At 35.3% G+C, this 15,566-nt stretch overlaps 1 protein-coding gene across 1 annotated transcript in view; it reads right to left on the reverse strand.

The window, feature by feature from the left end:
- The window catches only part of col11a2 (collagen, type XI, alpha 2), a 54,743-nt gene that overhangs the window by 15,766 nt on the left and 23,411 nt on the right, over positions 1-15,566 (reverse strand). Inside the window, exons 8-31 of the mRNA XM_046843701.1 lie at positions 10,534-10,731; positions 9,516-9,569; positions 8,706-8,747; positions 7,021-7,083; positions 6,695-6,769; positions 6,406-6,492; positions 5,781-5,837; positions 5,582-5,635; positions 5,421-5,474; positions 5,263-5,316; positions 5,093-5,146; positions 4,576-4,629; positions 4,312-4,356; positions 4,090-4,143; positions 3,714-3,758; positions 3,559-3,612; positions 2,782-2,826; positions 2,608-2,661; positions 2,375-2,419; positions 999-1,052; positions 874-918; positions 646-699; positions 449-562; positions 231-284 (exon numbers count right to left, since the gene is read on the reverse strand). Coding sequence (XP_046699657.1) covers positions 231-284; positions 449-562; positions 646-699; positions 874-918; positions 999-1,052; positions 2,375-2,419; positions 2,608-2,661; positions 2,782-2,826; positions 3,559-3,612; positions 3,714-3,758; positions 4,090-4,143; positions 4,312-4,356; positions 4,576-4,629; positions 5,093-5,146; positions 5,263-5,316; positions 5,421-5,474; positions 5,582-5,635; positions 5,781-5,837; positions 6,406-6,492; positions 6,695-6,769; positions 7,021-7,083; positions 8,706-8,747; positions 9,516-9,569; positions 10,534-10,731 — 1,509 coding nt within the window. The remainder of the gene's footprint in view (positions 1-230; positions 285-448; positions 563-645; positions 700-873; positions 919-998; positions 1,053-2,374; positions 2,420-2,607; positions 2,662-2,781; positions 2,827-3,558; positions 3,613-3,713; positions 3,759-4,089; positions 4,144-4,311; positions 4,357-4,575; positions 4,630-5,092; positions 5,147-5,262; positions 5,317-5,420; positions 5,475-5,581; positions 5,636-5,780; positions 5,838-6,405; positions 6,493-6,694; positions 6,770-7,020; positions 7,084-8,705; positions 8,748-9,515; positions 9,570-10,533; positions 10,732-15,566) is intronic.

The raw sequence follows: 15,566 nt of genomic DNA on the forward strand, positions 1-15,566 counted from the left end.
CCTTGTTCAAACAGAAAAGCTAATATGATTAGGCAGTAAAAACAACAATAATACAACAATCAATATACTTAAAACATTTGGTAATTGGAAAATGGAGACACTATATTTTTCCAGTCAGTGTGTGGACTTATATTTCTGATGTGCAGACATTATTCACTTAATAATGCCCCTTTTTCTTTCTTAGTCTTTGCACACTGTGAAATGCAAAAGATAATTAAGATATATTTCACCTTAGGTCCTTGTCTTCCAGGATAGCCAGGTAGCCCGGGCACACCGAGTTTACCCTAGGATTTCACAGTTTGGATTTGAACATCATAGTTAAAAACAAAGTAGGATGCACAATAAAGCTATAGCAAAGATACACACTACTACTACTACTACTACTACTACTACTGTGTGTACTGATAAATAAATATAAACAAATGTGTTTTGATATTACAGATCAGACAGGCTCACCTTCTCCAACCAGCCCAAGTGGTCCAATCTCACCAGGAGGACCAACACGTCCTTTTGGACCCTCAGGCCCGTCCTCTCCTCTGAGACCTGGCACTCCGACCTCACCCTATACATACAGAAATCGTCTTAATTAATGATGTATGATTCATTATCAAAATGTGGATAACATTTTCATGAGTTGGCCGTTACCCTTTCTCCTTTAGAACCGAAATCTCCTTTGATTCCAGGAAAACCTTCTTCTCCCTATCACACGATAAACAGTACAATCATCACATACAGCTAACACATTTAATCTAGTAGATCAGATGTTCAGTGCTTTCTTTGAGGCTTCTTACACAGAGCTATTACGACATCTCATCATTTTAAACACAACTCCAATATAAAACACACATGCACACAAACTCACAAAATATTTACCTTTTCTCCCTTATGACCCTTTAGACCACGGATCCCTTGAATCCCCTGGGGGAAAAATGTTTTTTCATAAATTAAGATTTTTCAATCATTAAAAGTTTAATTCAAATAGTAGAAATGAGTCTCACCTTAATTCCACGAGGACCAGGATAGCCAACAGCACCCTGAGGACCATTAGGACCCTGAGGATATAATGACAAAATGATTACATCATTTGGTGTGTGTTCATTTGCGTGTGTTTGTGTATGAGTGGACAATAAATTCAATTTTCAGCTTTATTTATATTTTAAATTTTCTTCTTCTTCTTCTTCTTTCGGCTGCTCTCATTAGGGGGCGCCACAGCGGATCATCCGTCTCCATACCCCCCTGTCCTCTACATCTGCCTCTTTTACACCAACTACCTGCATGTCTTCCCTCACCACATCCATAAACCTCCTCCTTGGCCTTCCTCTTTTCCTCCTTCCTGGTGGCTCCATCCTCAGCAATATTTTCATTTTTATTACATTTAAAAATTAACACTTTGTCCTAAAGCGGCTTTACAGAAATAAATTACAAACATACATTTTTAGCGCCATACATTAATCCTTATAAGTTTATCCTGAAATGTTTATCCCTATTAATTAAGTCAGTGTCAACAATTTCATGGAAAATTCCTACTGAGATGGTATTAGAGAGAAACTTTGAGGAACCAGACTGAACCCAAACTGACCTGGGTGGAGCAATATACAAGTACCAAAGACTATAAAAGTCAATATGTGAGATACTATTCACTATTTATGAATCTTTCTATGCATAAAAGTAGTCATTTAAAATGAACTTAAAATTAAAAGCTTGTGTTTACAATGTATAATAATTCTAAAAGCCCACCACAAAAATCATGTATTTCAGAATGTATATGGCAAATGCTCCACAGATTTAAAGACTACTGCTGCATTTATTTGGTTTCCTTGACTTTAAGTTATTAAAACAAAAGAAGCTGCAGGGAAAGAACAGTGTTTATAGATCAGGGATTAATTCCATTCATTTGGAGCAGTAACTTTCTTTCGACTTCTCCCATTAGGGGTCGCCACAGCGGATCCTCCGCACGTTTGATTTGGCACATGCTTTTATGCTGGATGCCCTTCCTAACGCAACCCTCCCCATTTATCCGGGCTAAACAGTTTAAACAGTTTAAAATGATGCCTCATTGCTATTTGCCTCTAAAGTCATTGCAGCTACAAACAGTCATTTCCTCAGCAGTGTGCCTAATATTGATCCCTGTGTGTATCAGCTACTTCTATAAAAACGATAACATTCTTATCGAGAGTGAGCACTTCAACATTAAACATGTCCGAGTCGTGTTGTTACTGTTACAGAAACACACATTGAGCAATGTGACCAGGATCCAGTAGAATTTTTAACCCAGACCAAGTGACAGATTGTGGATATATATAGAGTTGTAATAAATATTATATAATGTTCTAAAGTCATTTTCACTTAAATATGCACAGTAACAAAGACTGACCTGATTTCCTTTCGTTCCCCCGGGGCCTTCCTTTCCTGGATGACCCTGGATGAAAAGAGGATTTTCTTTAAATATAATATAATATTAATATATACCTAAAGCAACAGTTGGAGATCTCAGCCTTATCTTTTTTTATTAATGGCTGTAACAATGAATCTGCATGCTAATTATTGATTATTGATTATTGAAGCAAATCATAAATATCTCAAAAGAGGAAGAAAAGTAACCCTTACAGGAGGACCATCAGCTCCGGGCATGCCTGGCAGACCTGGCTTTCCTGTAGGTCCCTAAAAAAGCATACAAAAAAAACCTAATTTTACACTTTTTTAAATCTACACATTTAATCTAATTCTTTATAATTACCATGACATTGTCTAAAACTGAGGATGACATTCTGTGAGTTTTACCTTCTCTCCTGGAGGACCATTAGCACCTTGAGGACCAGGCATTCCCTGTAAATCACAAAATATATTAGTTTATTAAGTGGTGCAGACCAAAAATGAATAAATCCATAATAAGTCAGAATACACAGATAGTGCCTCTAATGTGCATGTGTATTTGAATTATATGTCATTTTAAATTTCCATAGAAATTAGAAAATATATGTAGTGTGACCATCTGTGTGCAAGCAGTGCAATTCTACAATCATTTTACATTTTATCTTTCCTTTTTTTCTTTTCTTTCATTAATCACTAAAATGTTCATTTTACTTTTTTTAATATATAATATTAGATGGTGTGGCTTTTTTTTGTTCACATTATGAAAAAATTAATGATACAGCAAATTTATAAATGTAATAATCTTTTATTAAGTAATAAAAAAATGGTTAAACATGCATTAAAAAACATTTTGATGAAGTTTAATGACAGAAAGGTTAATGTATGTAATATCCTGGTTTATTATGTGTTGATCTCACCATTTTTATAACCAGTTATCATGTAGCATAATGAAAATAACGGATGGTTATATTTATGTAAATGAATCGTAAAAATATGATCAATCTTGCACATTCTTACATATTTAGTTTTCCTCATTTTTAAATGATTCTACATTCATCATTTATGAAAGAAATTTTTCTCAAAAGATTCTCCTCAGATTCAGTTCCAGATAACAGTAAATGTTGAATAGTAAATGTATATAATGTCAATAATGTTCTTGATTGTGATTATTAAATTCATATTAACCTGTGTTCCTGAAGCCCCCTGCTGGCCTGGAGGACCTGGCTCTCCTTGTGGGCCCTATTAAACATAAACAAACAGGTATAACAAGACAGAAAGTCTGATTTTGTTCTAAAGCAAATCAGTAAAAAAAGAACAAGTACATATAGACTTTTACTAACCAAGTTTCCTTTTGGCCCATGAGGTCCGTCGCTTCCCCGCACACCCTTAAAGAGGTTTAAAGAGAATAAAATATAAAAAAATATACATAAAAAGTAGAAGGAATACAATAAAAAATGCATTTAGTAATGTTCATACGTTTTGTGTATATTTATTATAAATATAACAGGAAAAGATGCTACTTTGAGTGTTTTTCTTGAACAGTGTCTATGTAGGCCAATAAAGATAAAGAAAGATTTAAATAAATTTGAATGACTTTACATATCAGAGTACTGTCATATACTGATGCTACATATTGAACATATATGCAAATGATTCCAGGGATGTTTTTTGTTGTTCTTGTAATTAATCTTTCGTGTGTGTAAACTGAATTCTTACTGGAGGTCCAGGGACTCCTGAGGGACCCTTTGGCCCCAGCAAGCCACGAGGCCCCTGGAGAACAAGAGGGACAAAGAGTGTATGGATTAGTAACAAATCATTCATGAAACCTAACAAGCATTAAGTAATGTCCGATTTACTGAAACACAATTCATCATACAGCTACACATGCCATGTATGATGCAGGACAATAATGTGTTTTGATAGGACAAAAGCACTTACAGGTTCACCTGGGAGTCCTCTGGGTCCAACATCTCCATCATCTCCCTAAAAAAAGTAAGAAAGCAAGAGAAAAATTAGCACCAGATTTACATTAAAGCATTTATCGATTTCGACCAACTAATGAACCTATTATTTTTATACATACATTATGTTTTTAAGGAGATTTTAAAGTATGTCAATAACACAGGGTTATTTATGTGAGTTAGCAATTTCCTTATTTTAGGACCTACAATCTATTAGTCACAGTATAGTAGCACCACTTACTCTCTCTCCATCCTCTCCTTGGGGTCCTGGTGGTCCCATTATGCCAGAATTTCCCTGGAAAAAATAAAATTAAATGTTCTCTATAAAAATAGTATGAGATTAAGTACTGTATATGGAATGGACTATGGCTTCTGTGGGACCATGGAGCAATCCCAGCCATGCTGATATTCAGTATAGCAACATGTGTGAATTCTTTGATATTTTTACTTGAGATTTTAACACTAGTGTGAGCAAATATTCTCTTTAATTTCTCAGTAGACAAACATAGTTCATAAACATCCTACAGTTGGATAGAGGGACAGGTTTGGTTAAGAGTGAAATAATATATCTGCCTCATGAAGAAAGCAGTTGTGAAGTCTGGTGGCGGAACGAGTGCTCTGCTGAATTCTAGCAGGACAGTGAGGAGTTCATATGAAAGTTAAGTAAAAGGGGTCCTACATAATACAGGTGGTCTTTATGCATGCAGTGGTTTAACATATTATGATTATTCATGAGATCCTGAGATTCAAGTACTCACCCGATGACCTTTATCTCCTGGCAGACCAGGCAGCCCATCAAAACCACGGTCTCCCTAAACCAGACACATGGAACACCACAGAAATAACCTTTCACACAAGAGCCATTGCACATACATAATAATTTATGATAATCCTCAAGAATAAAATGAGTACAGAACTAATGAATGACCTTAAATCCAGGCTCTCCTGGCATTCCACGAGCACCATCAGCACCAGCTCTGCCCTGGAACAACACAGAGAGAATTAACAAACAGGAGAGTAGACATATTTAATCACACAACATCAGTCCAGTTGATGCTGTAGATCAGCTCACTGATGGTTACTTACTCTTCTACCAGCTTTACCAGGGGGTCCAGTTAACCCGTGAGGACCTCTGGGACCCTGCAGAATAAAAAACTATTTAGAGGCAAAATACTAAAAACTACATCCACACATACAAACATGACTATTAATAGTTAATGATTAATATTAATGATAAATAGTAAAACCTGTGGTCCAGGATCTCCACTCTCTCCCTTCAGACCATTGCTTCCAGGTTCTCCCTAGAAACCATTACAGAATAGAAGAATGTTTACCATAGGTCCTGTATCTGTTCATTCATTTGCAAACATTATAGTGAATACATACATACATGCGGTGTGTCATGAAACACAAATAAATTATTTTCATATGACTGGATTTTCATACCACAGGTCCAGTTCTTCCAGTAAAGCCCATCGGCCCAGGTGGACCCATCAAAGCTGACTACAGAGAAAAAAAATTTAAAATAAACAATTCAGCCAAGGAAATACTGTATATACAAATATACCAGGATGCTGAGGAACAAATCAGCCCCCTTCGTCTTTAATTTAAAAAGATAGAGACAAATATAAAGATAGTGTTCTTGTGTTTAATTTTTTATAAAAAAAAATAATAAAAGCAATTTCTTTTGAAAACTTTTCTTTTGAAGTTTTAAATTTAAAAAAAGAAATTCTTTCTTATTAGAAGCAACCAGAGGGTTAAGGGCCTTGCTCAAGGCCCCAAGAGTGGCAGGATGGCGATACTGGGGATAAACAGCTAACTGGCTTCAGTCAGTTTCAGACTTTTTCTTAAAAAGAATGTGGGCTAAATTATCACACAATACCGTCAAGTTTTAATTCTCAATTTGTTTAGCACCAAATCAGAATCCATTTATTTCAGTTTATTTTTAAGTACAGATTTTTTTGCACAGATAATTAAAATCTTAACACATTATACTTTCACTTAAGTATACTTCCCCCTTGTTATTACTAACTATCACTGCTTTTATTCATCCCTCATGTGATCTACGTACCCGAGCTTGAGACAGAATGGCCTGAACATGGGCCTCCTGTGCGGAGGCAATGGGACCTTTTTCGCCACCACTTTGTCCAAAGCGGAACTGTTGGAAAATATTTTTTAGACATTTTTTGTATAAAAATGTGCATTAACAGCTTGAAATGGCTAACAAAAGAGAATCTAAATAGCTGACATTTGAACAAAGTGTTAAGATATGTTTTCATGCATTTTACCCAAACATGTAGTCAGTCAATTATGTAAGACTGTATTAGCTATTTATGTTAAAACTGTATTTATTGCCATACCGGAAGCATGACAGATGAGCCAGGAGGTCCAGGAACTCCATCAGCTCCGGGCAGACCTGCTTTCCCAGTTGGACCCTAGAAGAAGAGGTTAGAGGTATAAAATTTTAAAATATGACCTAAACTCATACACTAATATTTATTACTGTAAATTACACTTAATTAAAGACATGCTCACAACGTTGATTTTAAATTAATTATGAATGCCTTTGCTTTAAATTGTATCATTTGGGTGGTCAAACATAGTCCTATAACAACACTCATAAACAGTTTGTTAGACAATATACCTTTAACACACTAAAAACATACTAATGAGTCTACAAACGCACCCTTTCACCTGGATCGCCTACGGATCCCGGAAGTCCTGGAGGCCCTGAAGGGCCGGGGAAACCCTGTTGTAATGTAGAAAAGAGAACGTCATTAAAAATATCAGATCTGTATGTCTTTATGAAACAAGTATAATGATTTATTAAAAAGATTCACCAGAAACAGTTTACATATCTGCAGACAATTATTTAACATTACTTAATAACTTCATACAATATTTCACAAAAGTGAGTACACCCCTCATATTTCATCAACCATTTTATTATATGTTCTCAAGAGACAATACTATAGAAATGAAACTTGGAGATATATAAGTGTAGTTAATGTGCAGTTTGTATAACAGTACAGATTTTCTGCACTCTAAAAATAACTCAACATATAAGTCAGGTCAATAATATAACCAATATTGTCTAAATAGCTGGCAACAAAAGTAAGTATACCCTAGGGTTAGGGTAAGTGAACATGTCAAAACTTTGTCCAAAGTGTCAATTTTTTGTGTGAGCACCGTTATTAATCAGCACTGCCTTAATCCTCCTGATCATGGAATTCATAAGAGCTGCAGAGGTCGTTGCTGGGATTCTCCATAATGACATCACAGAGCTGTTGGATGTTAGACACATGGTGCTTCTCCACCTTCCGCTTGAGGATGCTACACATGTGCTTAATAGGGTTCAAATCAGGAGACATAATTAGCCACTCCATCATGTTCACTTTCAGCAAGGCAGTTGTCATCTTGGTGGTGGGGTCATTTTCATGTAGGAAAACTGCTGTTTGGCCCAGTTTCTGAAGAGAGGGTATCATGTTCTGCTTCAGAATGTCACAGGACATGTTGGAATCCAAGCCAAGGAACCGCAGCTCCCCAGTACCAGCAGCATTTATGCAGCCTCAGATACTACCACCACCATGCTTGACTCTAGGCAAGACAAAATTTTCTTGGTACTGCTCACTAGAGAGTCACCACACATGCTGGACATCATCTGAGCCAAACAAGTTTATCTTAGTCTCATCAGACTACAGAACATGGTTTCAGTAATTCATGCTCTTGGACAGGTCATATTTGACAAACTGTTTGCAGGTTTTCTGGTAAACCAGCTTCAGAAGAGGCTTCCTTGTGGAACGAAGGTGCTGAAAATCAACTTGTTGCAGTGTGTAGCATATGGTCTGAAAACTGACAACTGGACCTTCTGCAACCTCTAAAGCAATGCTGCAGCACTCATGCATCTGTTTTTTGAAGCAGCTTCTGCACCTAAAGCACAGCACGAGGACTCAACTTCTTTGATCAACTCTTGCGAGGCCTGTTCTGAGTGGAACTCACCTCTATATGACCATGTACAGTAACTCAGTTTCAGGGTGTAACCGATCAATCTTTTTATAGCCTCAGCCATCTTTGTGGAGAGCAACATTTCAAAATTCTTAAATCCTCAGAGAGTTCTTTGAACATCCAGTGAACAGTATGAGAGAATTGTACTCAAATCACCAAATTTTACTGCTCAAATACAAGTTACACAAATTTGTATGGTCTGTTATCACTTAGGATGTACTCACTTTTGTTGCCAGCTTTTTTCACAATAATGAATGTATGTTGAGTTTTCATATATATATATATATATATATATATATATATATATATATATATATATATATATATATATTTTTTTTTTTTTTATTGTAATATAGATGTACTCACAGTTGGTCCTTCTGGCCCTGGTGGACCCTCAATCAACATTCCCTGCAAAGATACAATAAATAAAGTTTTATGGTCTGGGGCATGGAGATCACTGACAAATATTATGACAAACTGGAGACCCCAAAATAAAATAAACAAAAAGGCATTGAGAGAATCTACAGATCTACATCTATACTGATCTACAGTAACCCAGCTATGAGACATTAGAATGCTAGTCACCTTTTTCCATCACCAGTTCATGAATAAATATCGGTGACACCCACACATCTTCCTCTGCAACCTTCTAACCAGGTTTGTACCAAACTGATGCTTGTTCCAGGCAGACATCAAACATTCACAGAGCGATAGAAGAGTGACTCGTATATCTTTTGTGTTTGGAATCACATTGCACTTTGTAAGAAAGAAAGGGGCTTTTACTTGCCACATATACTCTACACTACAGCACAGTGAAATTCTTTCTTTGCTAATCCTAGCTTGTTAGAAAGTTGGAAGAAGAACCTAGGGTCAGTCATGAAGAAGAAGGTTAAAGGCTTTGCTCAAGGGCCCAATAATTGTAGCCTTCTGGGCCAATAACCCGAGCTTAGAAACTTCTCATCTTGTGCTGATCCAGAATCGGTTTGGATGCCATATGAACGTAGAGTTAAAAATTACCCATCATGAAACTTTTTATCATCATTAAGTATTTCTATGCTCCCAGTTAGCTAGCTAATCCATACAAATCAAACAACATATGTATTACTACATAGAATGTACAAATTGTATTTATGTATCTATGTAACTTATTGTGCTTATAAACGACCTGATACTTACAGATTCAAGCACAGCAGGTTCTCCCTTCTCTCCCTTCTGGGCCTTTACAGCAGCCTGAGGGACACAAATACGTAAGCAGCAACACATAGCAGTCAATACTCACAAAGAAATGTAAACAAGATATTGCTCTAAAAACAGTTTAAAAAAATGAAAACCATCAAACTGTGATTGTCAGCACTTGACTTGACACTTGATTTCACTGAGAAACGTCACGATACTTGATACGTTCTGTCACAGAATCTTCTTCACAGATTCGGAAAGATATTTCAGTGATCAGTGTGTTCCTCAACGTGCACTACTGCATGTGACAATTCCATACAGATTATTCAATGGAATATTCATTTTTCCACAGAGTCATTTACTTAACATTGCTCTTTCGCAATGTGTACTGAAGTAAATGCTTGCTCAGGCAAACCACAGTTGCAGGTTTCCTCAGGAGAATATGTGCCAGTTATACTGAAAGAGCTGTAAACTTGCCTTCTATCAGTTGTCCCAATTTATGAGAGATGCACATAAGGCGATATATAATGACTAACAGAGAACTGAGCATAATATGTTAAGGAGATGTGTCTCTTCTGAACTTGGACTCAAAAAGCCATGCAGCTTTTTTCATGCACATATAATAAAAATGTATATTTTGAATAAACAAGAAGAAATTTCAGTTTTTATTTTCCCTTTGGAAGCCAAAGACTACACAGAGGAGGTATTTTTGGTGTGTTCGGGTCAAATTCTGTAGCATGCAAAGTTTCATCATTTTTTAATGTTGCAGTGGAATCTTTCAGAGAGTTCTGTAGACTGGTGTTCATAAAAAAAATAAAAAGCAAATTAACATCTAAGGGACATTTAAATTCAAATAAACATGTTTATAGCATACGAATTGCATGTTGGATAGGCTCAACTCATCTTTACACCCAGTCTCTTACATTTCTGCAAGATGCCTCTACAACTCTTATCTATATCAGTTCTTAATGTTCAAGAGCTTAAAAAAAATTGCAAAAAAAAGCACAACTTGACTTACACCACCCTCATGTGTGACAGCGGGCAGGGCATGGCCCACGTCACCAACCGTGTCTCCTTCAGGAACGGGCTCATTGTAGTCCTTGTAGGAATATTCATATTCCTTCATTTCAAATTGTTCAGTCACAGGCTCCTCAGCAAAGACCTCAGAAACCATCTCACCTTCTTCCACTTCTTCACCCATTACAGTCTCATGCACCTGGGCCATGGTATTGAGAATGAATATAGACAGCAGAGCAGATAATAAGAGAATCGAGTGTGGAGTGGAGGATGAAGTGGAGTGGTGCGAGGTAAAGAGTAAAGTGATATCCAAAAAAGGAATAGTAGAATAAGATGAAACAGGAAGATGTTGAAAGATAGAATGAAAAAAGAAAGAAAAAGAAAGAAAAAGAAAGTAGGCATTGAATTAGAATAATCAGTCTTACCTGCAGCTAGACAGACCAAAACACACACACACACACACACACGTTCAAGCACACTGTCTCTCTGTGCGTATCAGGTGCCATAAGCATGAGTTGTTGGTGAAAATGCTTGACCATATTCTTTGTATTGTACAATAATGAAAATCAGTTCCATTTAATTTTGTCTTGCTTTATTATCTCATAAAACAAACCAGAGAAGAGTTCAAATTAGAGCAAAACACAAGCATATGATGAAGCATTATTTAATACTACTAAACTTACTACTGTTTACACTGCTAGATTTAAGTGCAAAAGCGTCTTATCATTCACTTACCTGCACATTTCCACATCCACACTTACCATACCATCATTCATCAATACAAACCGTTTCCTTTTCCCCAAAACCCTTTCATTTTGTATTCTTCACACTTTTCCCCACCCCAAACCCTTTCCTTCCATTCTCCACACTTACCAGTCCATCATTCATCAGTACAAACCGTTTCCTTTTGCCCCCAAACCATTTAAATTTGAGTGTTTTGTTCTCGACTTGTAGAATGCTAAATGCTTCACTCATCACAAATCTCCCAAAACACTCATCTAAAGAGCTCTTTGGCTAAGAAATAATGCATGATGTGAGTATACTGTATAGCAAAAAAACCTAGTGACAACTATTTATAGGTAAAAAAAAAAAAGGATGGTGACATTAATCCATAATATTAAATTAGAAACAAATAAGAAGAAATCTTGTACACCCTTAAATATTATTATTTCTTGGAACGACACATGGCACCACAGTTACATAAATAAGAAATGACATTACTGCAGACTGTTAGGTACTATAATATTAGTTTGGTCACACCTGCAGTATAATAACTAGTGATTATTTATACAGGAACCATAAAATGACATGTATTCAGAGACGGGTTTAGCACGATAGATTATTTTAATATAGTATACACCATCATCTTTAAACAGAAACACTTGCCTTTAAGCTCAAGCAACCCTAATACTATAATATATAATTATGAGAAGAAATAAACATCTAATAAGAGTCAAGTTCTTTACCAGGTTCCTAAATAATAATGATCAGTTCTAGTTGTATATACGATTCTGCAAATTAGAGAACATTTAAAACCCACTCGATCCAGCACATTCTACTATTTTTATGTATTTATTTATTTGTGTGTGTGTGTGTGTGTGTGTGTGTGTGTGTGTGTGTGTGTGTGTGTGTGTGTGTGTGTGTGTATGTTTCTTTTGCACAAAATATGAACAATGTTTTCAAGGTCATGCAATAATAATTCTGTGCGACACTTTAGTGCAGTGGTGCAAACTTTCTACTATGAAGCGCCAAAAATTAAAATTGATTGAGGGCCTGAAAATTATACCAAACGTTATATTCAAATTAAATGTATAAATGAGAGAAACCATTTACTCTCATTTATGATTTTGTAATATTCCAATTTTTTTTTTAATAATGTCCAACTAAGTTTAATGTCTAATACAGCTTTTTAGCAACCTCTAATGAGAGCCGTAATAAAAGGTCATCACTGGCACTCTCTGGCCTGCCAGGCCTAGTTTGGGCATCTTTGCTTTGGTATCTGATGACCACAATAAATTCCTAAAATAAACACCTGAGGGTTTTTTTTTTAAGTGCAAGGCCACATGAGGAACAAATCAGAACTTAAAGGAAATACAAATCATTACACTTCCACAATTAAATCCTATAAACTGTAGATAAAGTGTCACGTTTTTAGGTACAATTCTACAGTATTCAAATGAGATTACCTAAAGAAAGCTCCAAGCAAAAGAAGGTTAAGAATAGACTAGAGAATCCACAACAGGATCACAAAAGTTTGCAGGATCACAAACTAGACTCCTATTAAGTGTTTAGCTCAATGTTTATTTGTAAATGTCTCCTGCATTAATATTAATTTGTATTACACTTTACCAACAAAGTCCATATTTTCTTTCCATGGTCCCTGAGGTTTAAAGGCAAGGAGTTTGTGTTTAAAGGCAGCAGTCTAAATACTAAATCGACTATGGCACTTGAATTTGAGCAAAGTTTGGCAAGCTTGGATATGTAATGAAATGCAGTTAATCTAAATAATCTGAATGGCAAACCCTGAAATTAGCTCATGACTGTGTAGCACAAGAGAAGCTTCTTTACAATTGCTAAGCTCACAAATGTTCCAAAAGATTTTTTTGATAAAAATATGAAAGAAAGCAAATTCAATGAACTGAAGATACTTTGTTAAAATAAGCAAAATGAACAGCATTTTGAAACACTTCATATGTGGTTTCAAGCTAGTAGCTCCACGCCTAAACATAAGAATGTGCTTAACCCATCTCTGAATAAGCATAACTTTCCCAGGTGTAAATATTTACGGTCTGAATACTAATATGTTAATTTATGCATAAGTGCATGTGTTACTAATCCTGTGAATGCTTCCTGTCCAAGTTAAATCACTGGCCACTTCAGCTCACTTGTAATAATAATTGGTTTCAGTGGGTGAGAAGGTGTGAGTTGCCAGCAGACAGTTGACAATGTCTACTCTATTCTAAAGTGAAATTAGTGTCAATTATAAGTGTAAAGTGTAAATCTGTGCCTGAGTCACAATTACTGCCAAAATAAAGTTGCACTCATATCTTTAAAGCTTCAGTCCATGGCTTTTTGATTTAAATAAACCAAAAAGGATATTGATATTGAGATACACTGCAAAAAACTTTAGCAAATGGTAATAGTCAGACATATCTAGTATTTCTTATAAATTAGATTACAATAAAATATACAAGATTATTAAAATAAGTTACTAGTAAGTTACTAGAGTAACCGGTTGCTAGTAAGATGATTACACTGATTTGTACTCATTTGAAACTTGAGTTTTGCTAATAAAACTACAAGTATGAAATATTAATAGTGATTAATAATGTCCCGAAATAGATTTAATAATCCTATATAAGTTTTTTTTGCAATTGTATAATAATTAATGCTTTAAATGTTTGACTAGATTTAAGATATTTCACCTTTATTTTGCAGTGTAGTCAAATTACCTGCTGAAAAAAAATTAATAAAATAAAATCCAATGGTTTCCACTACAAATACCATTACAAACCATCAGCTGTTAATCATTACAACCATTAATAAATGGTTCCCATTATGTAGTGTGCTTGTGTACATCATTAAATCATTACCATCAAGCCAAAGAAACCCTGTGTAAAAATATATTGGAATCTAGATGCTTGTTTAATGGTGTCCTATTGGTGTCCATTAAAATACTAGAATGTACTCTATCAGTTCGTATTAGTTTCAGATGTAACGTCACCAAATTACCAACAGGGTTAGCATTCAAACTATTATTAAAGCATAACTATTATTAACAAATAAAATATAGATACTGGTGTTTATCTACATTTAATACGTTTTATTGTAAAATGAATTAACTCAAAACAGTCTCCATGTAATGTTTTCAGTAGAGATGAGAACATTACAGATGTAGGATGAGGAAAGTGGAGGTGGGACTGTCAATTGTTTAATATTCCTATGTCCATTTATTTTTATGATGCAAAACACACATATTTTACTGTATTATTAAGTGATACATAGTAAAACAAAATGTGTTTAATATAAACTATGTACATTTTGCTCTGTGTAAAGTTTTTTCACCTCAACCCTTACCTTCTTAATAAAGAATATATAATGTTTTGTTAAATTTTTATGTGAAATACTATAAAGACCGTAAAGAAAAAACAAGAAAAATCTAATAAAAACACGATAGCGCATTTCTTTCAAGAACACCAGAAATGAATTGGATAAAGTAACACATGTTTTAGGTTTGCCACATAAAGAGATACGAATAAACGCAGCAGTATTTCTTCTGTGAAACTGCATTGCTTTTACACAAATATATCTGAGAAAGAAGAAAGATCCAGAAACAGAGAGAACAATAAAGAGATGGAGGATTTGTGTTATTTTATCTAGAGCTAGGAATAATGTGTGGGCCCATAACATTACCTTTAACAAACGTTTGCATGCGGATACACAAATAGTATCTATGAGCTACAGAGCAGGCACTGGAACACGGTATGCAGAAGATAGATACACATGCAGTAGTGTGACAGTTTAACATATCGTTTCTTATGATCGCTACGGATCATTGGATATATGAAACGGTGGAAAGGGTCCAGTGGGTCAGTATATTCCAACCTCATTTCTGGGATGCTACAATGCCTAAGGCTTGTAAGCTTTTATGCATGCTTTTCACTGATTTATAGACACACCTTGCATCTGAGCCAAAACAATGCAAAGCTATTTCAGTATAAATGTCACTGGCTCTAAAATGGAAGGGGAAAATAGATTGAATTCATATTCTGAAGTTCAATGATCCCATCAGCACATTAAAACAGGAAGGTTAGAGTGTAGCCTGAGCATTATCAGCCCATCGCTGGCATGATTCATTCATAAGTGAACAGTTCATTTTACCCCAACAGCTAAACAAACCAAGTTAATACACGAGCAAAGCGGATTCAGAACATTTTTAAAACATTGCTCTGAATGAATTTGTGTTGTATAAGACAGATGAGATCAGTCGAAATCCAAGGACTTAAGAACGTATGGTTACTGAAATCATTAGAC

The sequence above is a fragment of the Silurus meridionalis genome, chromosome 29 (assembly GCF_014805685.1).
Source record: "Silurus meridionalis isolate SWU-2019-XX chromosome 29, ASM1480568v1, whole genome shotgun sequence".
In the NCBI taxonomy this organism is placed as follows: domain Eukaryota; kingdom Metazoa; phylum Chordata; class Actinopteri; order Siluriformes; family Siluridae; genus Silurus; species Silurus meridionalis.